The 20,911-nt window shown below is 38.7% G+C and overlaps 1 protein-coding gene across 4 annotated transcripts in view; it reads right to left on the bottom strand.

The window, feature by feature from the left end:
* Positions 1 to 20,911, bottom strand: part of dennd3a (DENN/MADD domain containing 3a) — a 33,672-nt gene that overhangs the window by 3,398 nt on the left and 9,363 nt on the right. For 2 of the 4 annotated variants that reach the window (XR_008393407.1, XM_047150761.2), the window contains exons 7-24: positions 19,698 to 19,817; positions 18,661 to 18,879; positions 18,039 to 18,148; positions 17,507 to 17,662; positions 17,192 to 17,288; positions 16,966 to 17,069; positions 16,359 to 16,552; positions 15,474 to 15,998; positions 14,285 to 14,347; positions 12,407 to 12,666; positions 12,045 to 12,215; positions 10,002 to 10,131; positions 9,093 to 9,200; positions 6,826 to 6,965; positions 5,663 to 5,823; positions 4,255 to 4,394; positions 3,518 to 3,636; positions 2,149 to 2,286 (exon numbers count right to left, since the gene is read on the bottom strand). Coding sequence is in view for 3 of the 4 variants with exons in the window: in XM_047150761.2 (XP_047006717.1) it covers positions 2,149 to 2,286; positions 3,518 to 3,636; positions 4,255 to 4,394; positions 5,663 to 5,823; positions 6,826 to 6,965; positions 9,093 to 9,200; positions 10,002 to 10,131; positions 12,045 to 12,215; positions 12,407 to 12,666; positions 14,285 to 14,347; positions 15,474 to 15,998; positions 16,359 to 16,552; positions 16,966 to 17,069; positions 17,192 to 17,288; positions 17,507 to 17,662; positions 18,039 to 18,148; positions 18,661 to 18,879; positions 19,698 to 19,817 (2,955 nt within the window). In the remaining variant the exon portion in view is untranslated. The remainder of the gene's footprint in view (positions 1 to 2,148; positions 2,287 to 3,517; positions 3,637 to 4,254; positions 4,395 to 5,662; positions 5,824 to 6,825; positions 6,966 to 9,092; positions 9,201 to 10,001; positions 10,132 to 12,044; positions 12,216 to 12,406; positions 12,667 to 14,284; positions 14,348 to 15,473; positions 15,999 to 16,358; positions 16,553 to 16,965; positions 17,070 to 17,191; positions 17,289 to 17,506; positions 17,663 to 18,038; positions 18,149 to 18,660; positions 18,880 to 19,697; positions 19,818 to 20,911) is intronic. The other 2 variants (XM_017454609.3, XM_047150762.2) reach the window with 2 other exon arrangements.

A 20,911-nucleotide genomic window follows, 5' to 3' on the forward strand; every position in this document is an offset into this window, starting at 1 on the left:
GAGACAAAGAGTAATAATTCATCAACATAAAGGGAGAGTTTATGCATTAATCCAAAACGAGAGATACCTTCAAAGGCCTCAAGATTGCGAAGTCAAATGGCTAGTGGTTCTATGGCTAAATTAAAGTGCAGAGGGGAAAGGGGGCAGCCTTGTGGTGGCCCTCGGTGTAGAAGAAAGGAGGAAGATTGCATACCATTTGTACACACCGCGGCAACTGGTGAGGTATAAAGAAGCCGTAACCAAGAAATAAAATTAGACCCCAGCCCAAATTTCTCTAAAACAATAAATAAGTAGTCCCAGTCAACTCGATCAGCATCTGAAGATATAAAGACTTCTGGAGATGTATACGAGGAGGAGTACAGAATATTAAGAAGCCTCCTAGTATTAAAACAGGAATGTCGTCCTGGATAGAAGCCGGTTTGGTCTTGTGAAATTAAGGGATGGTAAAACCTTCTGAAGGCAGATGCTCAGAATTTTGGATAGGATTTTAAAGTCGACCTTGAACAGGGAAATTGGTCGGTAACTTCCACATAGCCTGGGGTCTTTGTCTTTTTTTTAAGAATGAGGGAAATGGAGGCTTCAGTAAGAGTTGGAAGATTTTAAGCTTTAAAAGAATCGTTGTATACAGCTGCTAATGTAGGAGATAGGGAGGATTTAAATGCTTCTAAAAATTCTGTTGTAAAGCCATCTGGACCTGGATATTTGTTGGATTGCATGGATCTAATCGCATCCAATATTTCTAATTCAGTAATGGGGCAACCTAGATTCTCCACGAGACTTGCCTCAAGAATGGGGAAATCCAGCTTGCTGAGAAGATCAAAATTTGCATGAGTATTATTAAAAGAGTTCCCTGATGTGTAAAGGTCAGGATAATAATTTTCTCATTTGTAGGTCGCTTTGGATAAATGCGTCTGCTAAATGAATAAATATAAATAATCAGCAAAGGAAGTGTTATTATCCACTTGATCGAGCATTAGTTCCCCAGTTGGAGATCTAATGCATGGGATCCACCTGGAGGTGCTAGACGTTTCCCGACTTTATCACCGTGCTCAAAGAAATGCCGCCTACTTTGTAAAAGCTGTCTACTAATCACAGCTGTCCTTAGTAGATCATGTTCCACCTACGTCTATGTTGTTAATCTCCTGCAGTAGCAGGAAAGAGTCGTTGAGAACGGTCCAATGACACGAGGTCAAAAAATATAAAAACAATATTCATTCACTAACAACAAAAGTGAGAGTGTCTGAAGCGCAATGAGCTGCGACCCCGAGGACAACTGAAGCATGCTAATTAGAGCACAGCATCAAGTCACCTGCTTTTCAGAGGTTTAAAGACCTACACACACACACACACACACACACACACACACACACACACACACACACACACACGGCCGGTGTCCTATCATTTCATCCTACCAGTCAGATTGTCCTACCAGGGCTTACTGCACATGCGCACATCAATACTGCATCATTTTTGTCACGCTGAACAACACGCCCATAATCTTTTACTACTTGTGCGTGGACTTCATGAAACGCAAATTTTTTCCCCATTTCTGTTTATTTTTTTTAAATCCATGTTACTAATTGCACATGGATTTGCACTACCTATTTATTTTATATTGGTAGGACAATATGATAGGGTATTTTACACGGTCAAATCATCCTGCCACTGCCCAATAAGAATCTTCGGAAAAGTTACACTGAATAATTTTACGTAGTCACAGACGTGAAGCAGAATCCCGCAGTATGGTTTTTCGATGTGTTAGGATGGATCGATAGATATAGCTATAATTTTGCTCTACGGTACGAAATTCTGACAAGGTAGGAAAAATCGAGAGCACCGGCACCCTGCACACAGATGAACGAAATACAGTTTCGATTTAAAACAAACAAATCTAACATGGCTACCAGGTGAATAGTACGACTAAATTTGATTTCTTAATTATTTAGAAAAATATATTTAACTTGTGTCTAACATGTTTAAGTAGCCACCACTGTTGGGTGTTCAAAAACATTTCTGGCAGTGTGTAGACAAATGTAGAGCGCACTCAGTCTAAACTGATGATAATGATGATGATGATGGTGGTGGTGGGGGTGGTGTGTGTGAGAATATAGTATGCATTTTGCATAAGTGCTTTTTTTTCCCCACCTGGTTTTTGACTCTGATCATGCATTTGACACTGGTACAGTCAGGCAGCTGGATCCTCTGGAAGGGCTTCTCCAGGTCAGTGAGGTGCCACACACACAGCTCACCTGCGTCTATGCAGCCAGTCCACATCAGGGCCCTCTGCAAAATAAGATCAGCTTAGCACATGCCGGTATACGCATGTAATACACAAGTTCAAAATTCAGAAAATACTTTTTTTTTTTGTAGTGGTTACGTTATTTAAACAAAGACTTGTGCAATTTGGGTGGATGTTTGGTGCATATGCCCCACAGCTGGAAACAATCACCAAAGACTCAGTGATAACAGTCCATAAACAGTGAAGCATCTTCCTGACTGACTTGTTAGGGTGGAAAGGGAGATGTTGTAACGTGTGATGTGCGACTGACTAATTTCTACTCAGCATGTTGCCAAAATCCATGACTGTTGTTACTGAATATTTAGTAACCGATTTGTCCGACAGTCTTGATTAATTTTCTAACACAGCTCTGAGAGTAATGCCATCTGTAAGGCAAATCACAGGTTTATATTAATGTACTCGTTCTAATATATATATTTTTTTATAATAACTTACACAGGGTCTTATTTTGGATGCTGCACATAAGCTAAGATTTTAAAAAAAGCATTGTTTTCAGTAAAGTGAAGTTTTCAGTAAGGAGATTTATGGAAGGAGTCTCCAGTGTCAGCACTGGAGGAAAGTCTTCAGGATGGAGGACCTTGCAGTGTTTTTGTCTTAAAAATTGGTGAGGAAATTACTGTTTACAGTTGCTATAATGTAATGCAAGTAATATTAATTGTTAAAAATCTATGTCATCATCCTTTCTTTAATGATTCCTTAATTAATAATACATTTAAAAAAACACAACTGAGGAATCAATCACTTTAGGGATATGCTGTTATAGGAAAATAATCTAGTTTATCTAGGTATTCTTTAGAGTGGCATCAGTAACTCTGCGTCAAGCCAGGCCACATTACATCACAGTGTCATGAATTATAGCACATCCCCAAAAAAAAAAAAATAATAATAATAATAATAATAATAATAATACAACCAGTCCACAGCTCTGCAGAAACTGCATCACAACTCAAACGTGATATACGAAGGTAATTTCATCATCATACTAAGAATAATAATGCATTAAAATTTCATGACTGGCTGACAGTTTGCAGTATTTGTAATAGTTTCCATTAACATTTGTTAACCATTATTGCAAAAAAAGGTCCCTGTCATTATGACTCACACTGCCTTACCCAGCAGGCAGGAAGTGGTGTAAACAGTGTGTTCAGAGAGGAGCAGGTCAGCAGGGTGTAGGTTTGTAGGAAGGAGGACAAGAAAATGTCTAGTATTATTTACCTCGTTAAAGACTAAGAAGCTGCTGTAGGAACATGGTGAGCCCCTGAGGTGATCAGGAAGCGATATCCTGCGATGCACTGAGCCGGTCCGCCGCACCTCCATCACACAGTCCCGCGCACCTGAAAAAAAACCCCACCAAAAACATACACCATTGGCTATGAATTCTGGCATGGCAGAAACAGTGACATTATGTGATGATTGGCTATGTGAGCAATATCGAAAGTATACATTCAATGCCCCCTTTATGAAAATGAGCAAAATAAACATTTAAAATGAGTAACAAACGCAAATAGTGATATTTTGAAGTTAAACAAATGAGGTGCTGTACAGCTTGTAAGGGGAAAAAAAAGGACAAAGATGATTTGTTTATTTCAAAAAAGCAGTAGCTAGGCACATGTACAAAGCAGCTTGCATTTAGATTGAACCCTGAACATCTAAAATTTTTAAAATATATACATCTTAAACAGGAATGAACACCTGTGAAACATTTGCTATGCTTTTGGTGGAGACTGTCCTTTTTATCGTGCTTCAATTCCCGTACTACAGTATGTCCTTCCTGGCACAAGTGTGAATTATGCCATACATGAGAACCTCTTTTTGTTTCTATGATGATTAGGGGGTTTTTCTGTCATTTGTCAGCCTTACTGTGGAAGACTCGAGATCAAAGCTCACCCCTTGTAATTCCTTACAAGTTTTGACCATAATTTCAAAGTAATAAAAGTAATAAACCTACTTACAGCACCATAGTTTTCCACTGTGGATCTGAATGGACTGCAGTCTGTCACAGTTGAGACTGATGTCACGTTTCACCTGCAGCGTGGCCACGTCCCAAATGATCACTGTGCCCTCTGCACTGCACGAGTACGCCAGCAAGTGGCTACAACACAGACATTGTGGAATAAAATACACAGAACAACGTAATCCCATTTTGGGGATATTTATTCATTTTCCATGCTTAAGAATACTGTAAAAATGTAATATGAGAAAGCCTAAAAAGATCGAAAGTTTCATGTTAAAACTGCTTCAAGCTTTGCCAAAAGGTGTTTTTTAGAACCACATGAATCAAACTTCGAAAGGATTTAAATGTAGAACAAGGCCAAAACAATCTCAGACCACCTGAAGTTGTTTGCGCAATCAGATTTAAATCTGTGAAATTACTTTTTTTTTATTTTAAGGTGTTTGACGTGGAGATGTCTGAAATGTAAAAAGGCCTCTAAGGCTCTGAACAGAGTCCGAGTCATGTCTGAACTGAAAGTTTGTACAGGACACTGCTTTCCGAGGTGCGTTCATCTGACCAATTGTGAAGTCAGCATATATGCACTTTGCATACGTCTGTCTGACATAGCCTATAAAAATTGACATTGTATAACACAGCAGAGAAAAGGAGTTATTTGTGAACAACAGTTATTTGTAATTATTTCCAAAGATTCATTTTTATTTCTAGTGAGAACTGGCTGATGTAATCACATAATATTCTCTATATTTTCTCTAATAGTGCTTTATTCCTTCTCTTCTTTAGGATTTATGACCCTTACCATACGTCATTAACCCGACATAGTATACATGCGATGCTAAGTCATGCAAGTAAGATTCATGTTCATGTCGTTAAACCAAACAAAAATGGTGGAAATTATATCAAGGTCATGGGTCAGAGTGCAAGTTCAAGTGCCCAGCATGCAATCTGTTTTAAATTACACATAGGTACATGTCTGTATCACAGAATTCTGATACTCAAGACACATGAAAAAACAAGGTGTGAATCTGGTTTAATTCTATACACAGCCAGGGTGCATTGTGTCACATTCCAGGCCTTTTCACACTAGACCCTGCTAATTAGCATTTTGTTGGTGTGTATATAGGGCTTGGTTTTGTTTTCTGATGGAAGCTACAGTTTGAAAAATCAGGGATGTAAATCAATAACACATTACTTAATAAATAAAGTCATATTTAATAAAGACTAGTGGTTAATAAATGAGTTCCCTGATCAGATGAGTCAGGAATGATTTCTACTGACTTTTTTTGTCGTTATTGTTATAGCACAATAATATCTGCCATACGACAGTAGAACAAGATGGACTAGTCTTAGTTACGTGACTGAAAAGCATTTATGGAGACTGTGTGCGATGTGCTGTTTTGGTAAGTTACTTGTATTTGTCAGGTCTTTCTTCCAGGGTGAAACCGGTGATCTCTGCGCGGTGCTCGGTTAGCTGTTTATTGCAGGACATGCTGTTTGGGTTGATTATATAAATGATCGAGTCCTGAGATCCAATCCACAACTGCTGCTGGTCCACTGCCAGCATGCAATTCTAAACCAGCCAAAACAAGAGTGGGTTAAGAACAACAAAGTACTGAGCTGCTGAACTTGCTGGACATATGCATTTATTGCATTTCTTTAGATCTATTTTGTGGCTAACTGTTGCATTTTAAAATGGAAGCAAGACACTGAAAATATCAATAGAATTAGACCAATCTGGTCACAGGAAGCTAAACAATATTTCACTTTGCTTCAGTCTTGGAATGATGCATACATTAAAGACATACTGAGAATCAGCAGCATTGCAACATGGATATACTATTGCATCACCTTAAGTGAATACTTAGAATTTCCCCACAACATCGTCAATCCTGAGCTAAAGTTGCATGATTCATGGCCACAACTTAATTCATGGCCATAACATAATTTGTAGGCAAAAATATGTACAATGCCAAGAGAAAATCATCATAACCCATTTGAAATAGTCACTTTTTTTTGTTTTACAGCCTGAAATCAAAAAATAATTTTTTTTGTTCCAGCTTTATTTACACATTCTGCCTTTCAACATTCAAGTAATGTAAAAATACAACATTTCGGGGGGGGGGGGGGGGGGGGGGACTAGAAAGAAAGACTAATTGTGGTCTAATACAGCTGGAAGAAGTTAGATTTCATTTCCAGGGTGTAATGTGACAAAAGGTAAGGATTTTGACCGGGTACGCAGATTTTCTATAGGCACTGTAATATTAAGTTAAGTCCTCAATATAATAATTTGTAGGCATGCCTTCCTAAAAAATAACCACCAGGTCAGCTCAGAGGCTCTGCAACAAACTGAACATAGAGAGAGTTAACTGAATCCTGCAGGAGGCAGTGAAGGCTGTGAGCTACTAAGCAGATTTACAACATGCAAAATCAGGCCTATTAATCTATTCATACATTTTGTATGGATTATTTATGCTTTCGTTTTCAACCTTATTCTACATGAATGCAGTGCAGCATGTGACCGTGTATTTAATTAATTCGCAAACGCTAAGAAACGAGTGGGGAAGTCCCTTACAAGGCGGGAGGTCCCCACTTGAATGCAGTTCTGCTGCAGGGACCAGCTGGCTGCGTCAAACACCACCACCTTCCCCTCACTCAGAGCACACCAGAGTTTTGGGTAACCACCGCCATCCGAGGATGCTGCGCCCAGCTGTCCTAAAATAAAGTAGTCACAGTCAAATTGTTAAAAGTGTGGCGGGCGCTTAAAATACATGGAACATTCCCTGACTTTAATAGTGTTGTTTTCATGCGAGAGTTGAGGTGGAAACTGAAAGCACTTGCTGGATGACTGCCAAGAGAATGAATGAAAGCTTTGAGGTTGTTTTGTGTACTTGAAATACAGCCTGTATGTTGATCTAATGCAATTACAGTCAAATGAGCAAATCAGTCTGTCACAGACCAAAGGCTATATGTAATGAGAATCTTTTAAGTGAGTATCTTACTAAGTGAGTTTTAAACCTTTTCTGCTGTGTGCTTGATAAAAGGAACTCTATAGATCTTTATTTAAAGTAGATTTATCGATTTATCATTACAGCAACGTAAACAGACTTTCCACCGAACTTAGGATAAATAAAACCAGCTGCATTTACTTCCTATTTTTTTTTTCTTTGGTGTTGATATTATCTACCCAAAACATTAACATGGTCAGAATAATAATATATAAAAATAAAAGTTCCATTTAAAACTAGCAGCTTGCGAAAACTCAAGAGAGTTGTACACCAAACCATACACCAAAATGTAATTGTGAAGCTGCTTCCTTTCTAACATGCTTAAGGGGTTAGACCAAATTTAATTTTGGTAAGAACTGCAGCTGGTCACAAAAATTAGACCACATGCAGCTTGGGTTTAGTTTAAATCATTTAGATTCCAGCATATGATTCATAGATTGTGGAAAACGAAATAGAGGTTATCAAAGGAAAGTTTTATAGCTGCAGTCACTCAACTTAAAAATCATGTAGCTTTTTACTAGCAAATCCAGTTCAAGGTTTTAAATGAGAGGTTACGGTTGTAATTACAGGTTAAAATTTTTAAAAAAAAATTTTTTAAATATTCGACCAGCAAATCCAATAATTTCACCCTAGTTGGGGCAGTCCACCTCAAGCGAGAACACCCATCATAAATGTAATGTTTGCATATATACAAACTGCCCTAGTAAGATTCCTGACTGAAAACCTGCGTCACTATTTCTGGATTGTAACCAGTCTGGAAAATTTATGACACTACTATATTTTACACAGAGAGCTCTCTTGCTGCGTGTATGTATGATGAATCAGCCTGCTGCAAGACAAGTCACAGGTTTACATTCATGTGTTTGTTCTCATACATTACAGTTTCTGTAAACACTCATTCACAGGGACTTGTGTGATGGATGCTCAACATACTCGAAGCCTAATAAACAAATAAAACATTGTGCTTTATAATCATTGATCTGATTAAGCTTTCTGTAAAGAGACATTTAACATTTATGGAAGGAGTGTCCAGTGTAACGTCAGAAAGTTTTATACCATGGGAAAGTCTTCAGGAGAGTGGAGTTTACGCTTTCTGATTTCTGGGTAATGTGACAAGCTGCTATACTGTAAGCGATAACAGGAACTAGTTTCGCGGACATTCCACAACATTACTGTTAATGTCTAAAATGTGACAAAAATGTCAGATGTGTTGCCCATTAATGAATTAAAAATTTGTAATCGTCAGCAAACTGCTGTGAGACCAGAGGAATAACACACTTCAGGACATACTGTTATAGGGGAATAATCAACTTTGGGGACATAACAGTAACTGCTACAAATCAGGCCACCTCTCACCACCCAGTTGCTTATTATTTTCCTATAACAATACAGTATGCTCGGTCATGTTTTATTTCTTAATTATCAACTTTCTTTAGATCTTTAGACCTTGTCGTCATATTTCCAAAGCCTTTGTATCACACTGTGATACCATCCATGCACATATAAACACACAGAGAGGAGAAAAGGCTAAAAAAAAAAAAAAAAAAAAAATTTAATAAAGAAACACAGTAGCTCTTTGGACGAATCAGTTTCACTTTGTAGTCTGATACCTTTTGGGAGCAAAATGCCACTGGCTGTTTCACAAGAAACTATGAAGCTGGAGCATTCATACATCATAGAAGAATGCCTGGGTTACTTTAGATAGAAACTAAGAAGGTGTGTGCTCATCACGTCACTCATCACTTCACACGATCAGCACTAAAACAGGTCTTGCCTGGTCCGCATAGCTCAGGTTTCCTTCATTCGCAGTGTTGTGTTTTCAGACTAGTCTAACCTGGAGTATAGAGCAGGATGTCCACAGCCTGAGGAGACATCAAGTCCAGACAAGGGTTGATCTTATGCTTCAGGGTCTCAGATGTTGTTTTTGGCACCATCATCGGTACTAGTAAAAAAAAAAAAAAAAAAAAAAAAAAAAAAAACACCAATCGGTAAAAACTCTGTTTTGCTTAAGGTGGAATTTTAAGCCCAATACAATACTAATGATTAAGACAGTGATGTCTGGTCATGATATTAAGATGTGAGGGCTAAAATCTGATATCTATCAAAAGTTCCACAGTGAAAGTATCAGGACTGAGCAATGCATTATATCACAAGATCTCAATGGCATAATAAAAATAATCATAATAATGACAAGACAAACTATTACACACTTAAATTGAGATAGGCAGCTGCATTCCTGATTTGTATAAGGGTTTCAAGTCTGTAATGCTTACTGGTGTTATGCCACATTTTCTCCAAATACCAAGCCGGGTGTACAGAAAACCCTTTTGTTCAAATGGTCAAACCCTTTTGTTCAAATCAAAAACACTGAACTTAAGGCTTTGCTGTCGGTCCTTTTGTGTGATTTGTACTTTGAACAGTGTATGTAGTCTATTTGCTTTTAGCACTTGACAGAGTAGGATCACCAAAAATGAAAACTTATACCGGTGTCTTTTTATGTTTGTAAGACAAGTAGGGACTTAATTCTGCTAGCCTACAACAGATAAAATACTTGTACATATGAACAACAGGAAGTGATCCTGGACAAATCTAGCTCTCCAAATGGTTCACTTAACTAATCGAAGATGTTGCCTTGTGAAACATTTTCTTTAAGAGTATATGAGGTGAAATTTGAATTTGGGAGCATCTTATCGTGTCATGACTATGATTATAAATGATATCTAAATGGCTTGGAATTACAAACCTTCTCGTTTCATCGTGTCGAAGTAGGCCAATTTAGAAGCAGCATAAATAGCTTTCTGAGACTGGAGGCATCTGACCACAGCATCCATCAGCAGGGCGTTTGTCAGAGCCTGCTGTATGTACTGAGGGTCCTAGAGAGCGGGAACAGAGTCCACAAAGTCTTAACATACCATACATCAGAATTCATTACTGTCAACTAATGTCATGTAAATTCCTCTAATCGTGGCATGTTTTTATGAAAATATGATTCACCCTGTTTTGCAGTTCCTACAGTAGACAGACATGAATGAGAAGGCAAGATAAAAGTAACGGAACTATAACAATAGTACCCATTAAAACCTTTTTGTCCCCAGTGTAGGGGAATCACTGGGCTGAAAATGCATCAACTAAGGACAAGAGGTGCAAACTTCAGAGAAAGTGTTTGTGGTTACCTAAATTGGGCTTTTGTTGAAACAACAATTAGGTCCAACAAGCCCGCCACACCAAGAACCACAGAGGAAGAACAGAGCGCACAAAATGACATTATCATCATCATCCCTTATGTGGCAGAGTGTCAGAAAAGCTCAGGGGGATCTTCAGCAAACATTGTGTTCTGGTGTATTTCCAACCCAATAACACTCAGACAAAAACAAAACTTGCACATCTGAAAAGTCCAGACACCAAAACACAAACAGAGCACCATAATGAATGTAGTGTTGTAAGGAGATGTGTGCAAATGTGTACACTGGTGACACAAAACAACAAATTCAAAATCGCATGTGACAGCATAGGTCAGGACACAGCGGTCTACCTTCATCTGAACGAAAAGGGGCAATCCTTCGAGAACTACACACTTCTTCTGAAGACAGCTAGTTTAAAAAGAGAAATAAAAGCCATGTGTGTCAAACTGGAATAATTTCTAACCGGAGGGTGACATCTGAGACTCTATCAATCAATCATCTACTTACAATGCCGTCATGTCATGTTTACTCCAGCACACCATTAAAAACATCCAGGATATGATGTCGTGTTAGTCTCATGACATCACAGACATGTTTAAGTAACAGGGAGTTTTACTGAATTGTGGAAAAGTGCCCAGTCCCCAAGTCTTACTACAACACAAGTACAACACCTGAGGTGTGTTCGCATTATTAATAAGGCTGATAGATTTAGATGATGTCATAAACCATTATATTACATGTAACCTGTTGGTAATATATTTTTTATATAATATATATATATATATATATATATATATATATATATATATATATATATATATATATATATATATATATATATATATATATATATATATATATATATATATATGTGTGTATGTGTGTGTGTGTGTGTGTGTGTGTATATATTCATATATTCTCATATACCACAGCACTGTTGAATTTTTAAATGTAATTGGTCTGTGTTCAAAGCAAATCGCAGGTATATTTATGTTATTGTTTCTATGGTAACAGCTAATTCACAGGGACATGCAAGACAGACACTACACATACCATGAATGTAATAATAAACATATTCAAATGTTTGTTATGTGACAAAGAATATACATTTAATTGTTTATATGGCAAAGTTTTCTCTAAGGACAGGACATGTTTATTTAACATTATGGAAGGAGTCTCCAGTGCTAGTGCTTTGTAACAGTCAGAGGTAAGGCTAAAACTTTTAGATTTTCCACAATAGGAAAGTCTAAGGATGGAAGATGCTGAGCTTTGCAGTTTCTTGCTAACAAGCTGCATTTTGTCCTATTAAATTCAAGAGATGGCTTTTCAGTTTATCACTGCTATAACGCAAGTAAAAACACAAACTAGATTGCTTCACCGACATTACACAATATTAAATGCACCTATAAATGGTAAAATATTGTAATCAATCATTGTGAAATTGCTGTACTATAAAACGAATAAAAAACTTTGCGACATGCTGTTATAGACACGTTTACTTATTCTTTGTTTATTCCTCAAAACTCTCTGGAGCCCTGGTAGGCAGCGCTAAGACTAACAGAAATTATAAAAAGAATTCAGCAGAATCACATCATGAACCACACCTTGTGTTCATCTGCCAGTTTCCTTCCTGCCCACAACTCCTTGATCATTAAGTGCCACAGATCACACTCGGATTTCAGATTAGCCTCGAACGTCTCCCTCCGCAGACTGGTCTTGATCTTCAAAGAGGGGATCCTCAGAAGTAGTAAAGGAGCTGAGGATATCTTCACTTCCTGAATGAAAGAAATGGACAAAAGACCTTCTGAACAAAGACCGGTGAAAAGGTCTCGGGTTAAAGGCAGGATTTCAGCTCATTATCATCACGGGATGCAAGAATAGCACAAGTACATTACATAAATAAAAGCTTACAGCGCTTTATTTCCATTATATAAGGAATAGTGTGCATGTGAGAAGACAGTCTTACCTCTATGTCTCTAAACTTGGTGATCTCTACATAACCTGGGCGTCCCTCTGTGAGCAGAAATAGTCGGCGCTGAGTCATGGCGATCTTGCCCACACCATGGCTGGTCTTCACAGACGAGGAGAGCTTGTACACCTGCTCATTAGCCTCCAGGTGGTCAAGCACGGCCACGGGCAAATCCACATCCTGTGCTTCAGCCTCTGTCTCTTTCCAGATGGTGTAGAAGAAGCGGAAAACCTCTGGGTCCACTTGCTTCTGTTGACCTGTACGGGGTGGAGGGCACAGAGGCGCTGTTGAAACTGGGATGGTCTAAGATTGGGATTGTTTCTTCCATTATCATTCCAATTTTCTAGATAGACTGCATTTGTTATAATGGACCATAAAAAGAATCGAATGTAATAGATAAATAAGATGTTGTGGTAAACACTTAGGAGTCACCAGCACTGTTTATGTCACACATCTATTTGACAGGCATATAAGAACTCCTCCCGTAAACTGCTTGTTTCTGTTAATTTCCTTATTAATTCCTTATTAATTTCCTTATTGCAGGATAGGTCGCTTAGTGGTTAGCACGTTCGCCTCACATCTCCAGGGTCGGGGGTTGGATTCCCACCGTGGCCCTGTGTGTGCGGAGTTTGCATGCTCTCCCCGTGCTGCGGGAGTATCCTCCAGGTACTCTGGTTTCCTCCCCCAGTCCAAAGACATGCATGGTAGGCTGATTGGCATGTCCAAAAGTGTCCATAGTGTATGAATGGGTGTGTGAGTGTGTATGTGATTGTGCCCTGTGATGGATTGGCACCCTGTCCAGGGTGTACCCTGCCTTGTGCCTGATGCTTCCTGGGATAGACTCCAGGTTTCCCCGTGACCCTGAAGGAAGGATAAGCGGTATAGAAGATGGATGGATGGATGGATGCACAATATAAGGGTGAGCTGATAAGTGATGGTGGTATAAGTGCATATTAGATTCAGGTGTCCATAAAATGTAAAACATTTGTTTAAAGGTTCTTCAAACATATTCTATGTAACACCATCAGTGCAACGTTACATATAAAACAACAATTTCCTGGCTATCACCGAGTAACTAACTACATCTATTTCAATTTCCTCATGTGTGTATTAGCACTTTCCCTGTAATATCAGTCCAGTACACAATGTTACAATACCATACATTACATCCCACGCAGACACAATAAGAACACTGTGGAAACTGTGTAGTGAAGCTCCACAGACAATAATGGGTATATATATATATATATATATATATATATATATATATATATATATATATATATATATATATATATATATACACATATATACACACACATTATATTATATTATATTATATTAGATTAGATTAGATTAGATTAGATAGATGGATAGATATAGATGTAGTTACTTAATGATGGCCAAGAACTTTGGATATTTATTTATTTAAAACACAAAGCCATTCTTAATAACATGCAGCAATCAATAATGAGTTTGGCTTCAATCATAAAAGAAAGAATCAATACAAGACCTTATCAACACTGCCTCAAACTCATTCCACTAACTTTGCAGGCTGCATAACAAAGCTAAGGCAGATTTTTTTTCCCAGCTAAAATAAAAAAAACAATCATTAAACAGCAGCATGCCAGGATGACCTCCTAAAGAGCTGAGCAGGGAGAGTAAAAGCTTGAAGTTAAACAGCCAACAGGGTTGTAGATTAAAGCAAACAGTTAAGTTTAACGGCTTAAAGCGGATCCGGCAATAAATGAGTAATACATGACACACACTGGCAAGCGCACTTGCTCGCACACGCGCACACACACACACACAGACAGACACACACAGGACCTTTAGATGCAGTGTGTTAACGGGTGCAGCGCGAGCTAAGCTTACCATCTGGTGAGGAATCAAGATAAAAAACAGACTGGGCTGAGACCTTCGCTGTAGACTCCATACCTGGCAAACCACATCCATGCTCATTAGTCTATACCGGCACAGGGTATTCAGGGGCAGTACATACAGCCTAATACACAGCTAATTCCAACGTGATTGGCACCCCTTAAAAAAACTACAGGAGAAACTATTTACTTTTGCTCTTACAAACAAGTTTAGTGCCTGTATTATTTATTTAGAGAAAGTGAGACGGAAAATGATCATTACAACCCATTTGTTTAGTATGAAACATTATATTTTTCAATCATTCTCTGTACTCAGGAACCTTGCTGACTCTGACCAAATATTAAAATCGTCATTCCAGTAATTAACCCCTTTGTTATCCATCGCCATGGTGAAAACCAAAGCGCTATCAGATATTTTTGTCTAAAGTCTGGTAGTCTCTGCCACGATGTTGAGACTTGGCCTGAAATGAATCTTTCAAATCAGATAATGAACAACAAACATGCACCAAAAATCAATCAAAAGCCTTTGGATCTGAACCCTACTTGTACAGCGTCCACCTGCACAGCCTTACGATTATTAGGAAATTTTAAAATAAATAAATAAAATGAAAAAAATTTGTTGGGTGAAGTGGTCCAAATCCCTCTACAACAGTTTCCACACTTGCTGGACATTACAGAGCGTCTCAGGGAGAGTTTCATCCAAAAAGGTGCCAATATTTATGGAGCTGACTAAAAGCAACTCATTACTGTTAACTTAAGTTTGTAAGGATGGGGAGGTGGGCCGATCCCTGGTACAGCAATAACGATCAGATTTAAATGTACTACAAAACCGGGTTGTGTTTCCTTGTATGTCATAACCAATCATCTCAGACGAAGGAATCTCCAGGTTTACCTGAACCCGTTTCACGTTCTTAGGCTTTATTATTTCATGTAGACACCACTTTTCAAAATGACAGCTTTCTGTATTTCTCTTTAACTGAGATGAATATCAATGGTTAATCAGTGACAAATGTTGAAGGCAAAGGAGACTCTCCTTCACTCGTTTATCTGTCCATTTAAATTAGCACGTGAGGAAATGAGAAAAGTAAAAATAGTTTCCTTAATTCCCTGCTTCTGATCTTCTGTCCTACGTCTGTGCTCTCAGACCTGATCTCACTCTCTCGTGAATGTAATCAATCACTCACCTACAGTCAGAGCCTGAAACAGTCGCTGGATGGTGCCCAGGTCTTTGATGATGCCGGACTCCTGCACACGGCGCACAAAGACGTCCAAAAACATGTGTGTGCGTGGGAGCTCAAACTTCTTCACTGAGCCGCCGTCAGGGTAGTCGTCCTGGCTGCTGCTTTTCTTTACTCGGCTGATGAGGCGCTTCAGCTCCGGCCGCTCCTCAGCCACGTTGCGCTCTTCTTTCCTTAGCGAGTCTGCCAGAGTAGTCACCAGCTCCAGAGGGAAGATGTCCATATCTGTCCTGTGGAGACTCTGGAAGTCCATCAGAGCGTCCACCCGTTTTCCTGCCACAGAATTGATCAAGCCACGGAGGTAGTAGTAGCGAGCCAGCAGGGACGAGTCCTCGGGGGACGCAGAGTTAATGGCCTTGCTGAGTTGACTGATGAGTTCTGAATAATAGTTCTGAACATAGTGATAGGCGAGAGGAGGAGGGAATTCTGGGAGTTTGAATGTTTTGACTGGCTTTAGGGGAATGTTGAAAGCTGTAAGTATTGATAGAAATAAAGAGTAGAAACTATTTACACATTTCAAACAAAGTCCAGTGCAAAAGTTTGTGTATACACACACACACAACAAAATTACGACAAAGAATGTAATTTATAGAAACAAGTGTTCCTTCATTAACCATAAGTAACAAAAATGGTCATTGTATGTTAAGATATTAATGGTGAAAAAAAATAATAAAACCATGTGATATAAACACCCCTTTGAACATTAGCTTCAATATACTGTATTTGTTCTCCAGATATTTTTATGTTTACTTTTATGTTTATAAATAACTAGCACATGATAAAATTACTTATGTATTAAAAATGTCCCATTCAAAGTTACAGAACGCAGACCTGGCTTCAACAGGGATCCCTTGTCAGATTTCTGGAAGGACAGCTGACGCACAGGCACCATCAGAGATAAGTCCTCTACCAGGTTGGGCAGACTCATACCCAGCCTCTTACGCAACTGGTAATCCGGCTGTTTGCGTGTCATATTGGGCCTCCGTAGAGACTCCGGCATGGTCTTCAGCCTAAAAGGCAGAGATCTCTTACAATATATATACACACACACACACACACACAGTGCTATAGTTAAAGTGCAGCGAACTGAAACACTTCAGAACCAGCTCACTTCTTTGGGGTGTGTTGTTAAAACTGCGAGCAGGTTTAGCTGTCCAAAGTGGCTAATGTAAACACAAACTTGAGTGTGTAAATACATGCAGTGCAACTTTAAATATATAAACAGGATAGAAGTGCTACTTTATAGGCTGGCAGCCAATATGTGCGGGTGGAAGCAAAATGATGACAAATTCACAAGATAATTATCCAATTATAATGACTAGGACAATATTTATTACCATCAACCTCAATATATCCTATTAAATAATGATTTGAAGACAAATCAAAGTGAGCAACAACACTTAAGAACTATTAAGAATACTGTAATTAAGCAATTTACCTGCCAGCTTCTGACCGAGTATTTATCTTCATTTGTGCGAAAGCATCCATCTTCCTGTTTAAACAATCTTTTAATAAAGAATGGAACATGTGTGTATCTAAGACCTGCATAAATAAAAAGACAAGCATATGTTTATTCATTTTTATAGGCACAATGACACTAACAAGCATGTGAACTTGTATAGGTGTTTGTGATTATGGCAGGTGTGAATGTTTAATTGCTAAACCTTTTTGTAAAATGGCTGGTCTGCTTGTTCCTGGGCCCTGAAAAACTCCTCACTGTTGAATACTCGATGCTCGAAGTTTAGGTGGTCATGAACCTCTCTAATCAATGTGGAAGAGAGAAAAAGCACTCAGAAATCTTTATGACAACAAATCATAAAATGTCTCGCTATCAGCCGGAAACAGATGCCTGGAGGAAATCTGTCACACTGATTAAACAAATAAGCAGGGAAGTCAGGATTCTTTCGTTATTAGTCTGCACACACACACTACATGGTCTGAAGAATGCAAGAAATTATTACAGCTTTGTAAAACCTGACCTGAAGATGTTGACAATGAGCTCGAGGCTGATATTTAGGATTTCAGAGTTGAGTTTGTGCTGCCATTGGCGCCTGCGAGTCCGCATGTCAGTTACATCCATGCTGCTGCCATGACGGCACAATTCCAGGTCATAGTGAATCTGCAGCCCCTCCACACTGTACAGACACACACAACTCATTCTGTTCAGTATGATGCATGCTTATTGAATTAGTGTTTTGATGTGACTTTCTGGTTAGTCCCTTTGCAAAAAAATTACACCTTTGGTATATACTTGTGCAAAAAAATAAAAATTCAAAATGGAAATAGGATTTTTCTTTTTTTCATTAAACTATGCCACAAAGATTCAGTTGTAAGTTTGATGATGATGAATTGTAATGCAGACTGTTGTTATTAATGACAATTTTGCATAAATGTGAATGCTTTTCAAGGCTAGAAATGCAGCCTCTTTCAGTTGGTGTGTGTGTAGGTGTGTATATATTATTTGAAACAATATTAAAAACTAGTAATGAGAACAGAGGCTAGGTGCCTTACCGCCTCTTAAAACACTCTCTGGCAGCCACTGGCACATCTGGCAAGTCTGCAGCACATGATGAGGTCACTGTTCCTTCATCAATATCGATTAGGATCAGGTCATCTGTCTCCTGATGGGGAAAAACGTGCAACTTCATGCTCAAATACTCAAGTTTGTGTCATATTAATAATCCTTCCAAATCAAGGTTCATGTATATACACTATATACCATGGGAAAGACTTTATGATGGACGGTTTTGTGCTTCGCAGCTTTTTGTTAAGATGTATAGCTAATTATTAAGATGTATAACAAATACAAGCCGTGTTTGTTTTTGCCTTAATTACTTCAAGAGACAGAGGAGAAAAAAAAAAAAAGAAAGGCTGGTGCTGCCATAAGGTAATTGATAACACGAACTAATGTGCTTTGCAGATGTTCTCAAAAATTACATGTAACAACATATGGATAAAAAGTATGACGTGTTTCTTTGCTTCATGTCATGTCAGATTACACCACCATATCATGGATTATTTTCCTATAACAGCACACCCCCAAATGTTATACTCTTTATTTGTTGCATTTCAGTACCAAGGACTACCACACACACACTACAAGCAGATCCAAGCCTAATACGGCCTTCCTTACCGCAGCCACACCCTCAAGGTGCTGGACATGGCAGCCCATGAGGTAGGCAGTGGGAGCCATGAGGAAGTCCAGCATCTGGCGGGAAAGGACAGGAACATAAGGGTGTTGCCAGCGCAGGGGGTGGATGAACATAATAAAGCACTCAGCCACCAGCGTGAGCCTGGACCAGTTCGAGGAGCACAACACAACCCGCTGCTCCGTCAAGATACTGCAGATCACCTACAGACACATGCTGAGCTCTTAGTTATGGATTCCATATACAACAATTCAGCTAGTTTTCAATTTATTGGTAATTGTCACACCCATGTCATACCCATGTCATACCCATACCCATGTCACACCCCTCTTCATCTCTCTCCACTAGCTTCCTGTAGCCGCCCGCATCAAATTCAAGGCCTTGATGCTCACATACAAGACCTTGTCTGGAACAGCACCCTCCTACCTCAACTCTCTCCTGAAGGCTTATGTTCCCTCACGCAATCTGCGATCGATTAGCGACTGACGCTTAGTAGTTCCTTCAGCGTGGCTCAAGGTCCCTTTCAAGAACCTTCAAACTAACTGCTCCTCAGTGGTGGAATGAACTTCCAACCTCAATCCGGACTGCAGAATCTCTCACCGTCTTCAAAAAACAGCTAAAGACCCACCTCTTCCGTGAACACCTAACCAACTCATAAAAATAAATAAATAAATAAAAAATAAAAAAATTGCACTACACCTCTACTCTGCACACTTTGCTTCTTCTGGAACTCAATTAATTGATCTTGTATGGTAGCACTACTTGTATTGTTCTTTGCTTGATATATCGCTTTGCTGGTATTTTCTCATTTGTAAGTCGCTTTGGATAAAAGCGTCTGCTAAATGAATGAATGTAAATGTAATTGGTGATGCATCAATATCTTAGAGCTAATCAGCCAACAAGTATGCCTATAGAATTCATTACACACATTACATTTTCAGCACTTTCATTAAATAAAATTATAATGTTTTTTTTTTGTTTGTTTTTTTAAATCCCATTAACATTTTATGTTGTGACAGACCTGTAAGATCTGCTCAGGTCGAAAGCACAGAAAGGGTAGATGGAGGTCCAGGTCCACAGCAGGACGGTCCATGTCTTGTCTAGGTGGAAGAATGATCTGCAGGGGTTTTAGGTTAAATGCCTATAAAGAAAAAGAAAAAAGAGTAAGATGTGTAGGTGAGAGAGTTTTGGTCCAAATGTAACTATCAGGGTCACATGCAGTGATGTGAAAAGTATTCGCTCCCATCCTGATTTCTTCTTTTTTGTGTGTGTGTACATGTCATACTAAACTGTTTCAGAAATGAAAACTAAATCCAAGACAAAACAAAGGTAATCTGAGTAAACACAAAATATAGTTTTTAAATGATGATGTTATTTATTGAAGCAAAAAATGTTATCCAAAACCCACCGAGTTTAGTAAGTTATTAATTCCCCAAATCTATGAAACTGCATTCATAATGGGGGTCAGCTGGACTAGAGGCAACCAGGCCTGATTACTGCAGACCATGTTATATCAAATCAACACTTAAATAGAACTTTTTCAACAGCATGAAGTTGGCTAAAAGGTCTTACCCAGTAAAACATATGCCAAAGATGAAAGAAATTCCAGAAATGATGGGGAAGAATGTGATTGAGATATATCAGTCTAGAAAAGGCTACAAAGCTATTATAAAGGCTCTGGGATTCCAAAGAGTCACAATAAGAGTCATTATCTCCAAATGGAAAAAAAAAAAAATAAAAAAAAAAAATAAATTTTTTTTTAAACTCAGCACTGTAGTGAACCATCCCAGAAGTGGCTGACCTTCCAACCTTCTTCCAAGAACACAGCAATGACTCATCCAGCAAAGTCACAAAAGGACCAAGGACAACATAAAAAAACCTACAGGCCTCTCTTGCATCAATAAAAGTCACTGTTCATGACTCCACTATCAGAAAGACACTGGGCAAAAATGGAATCCATGGAATATCTGCGAGGTGAAAACCACTGCTAACCAAGAAGAACATTAAGGCTCGACTGAATTTTGCCAAAACACAGCATGATGATCCTTAAACCTTTTGGGAGAATGTTCTGTGGATTGAGAAGTCAAAAGTGGAACCATTTAGAAGACATGAGTCCTGTTACATCTAGCATAAACCAAACAGAGGAATTCCACAAAAAGAACACCATACCTACGGTCAAGCATGGTGGTGGAAGTGTAATGGTGTGGGGATGCTTTGCTGCTTCAGGGCCTGGGC

The sequence above is a fragment of the Ictalurus punctatus genome, chromosome 24, assembly GCF_001660625.3.
Source record: "Ictalurus punctatus breed USDA103 chromosome 24, Coco_2.0, whole genome shotgun sequence".
NCBI lineage: Eukaryota > Metazoa > Chordata > Actinopteri > Siluriformes > Ictaluridae > Ictalurus > Ictalurus punctatus.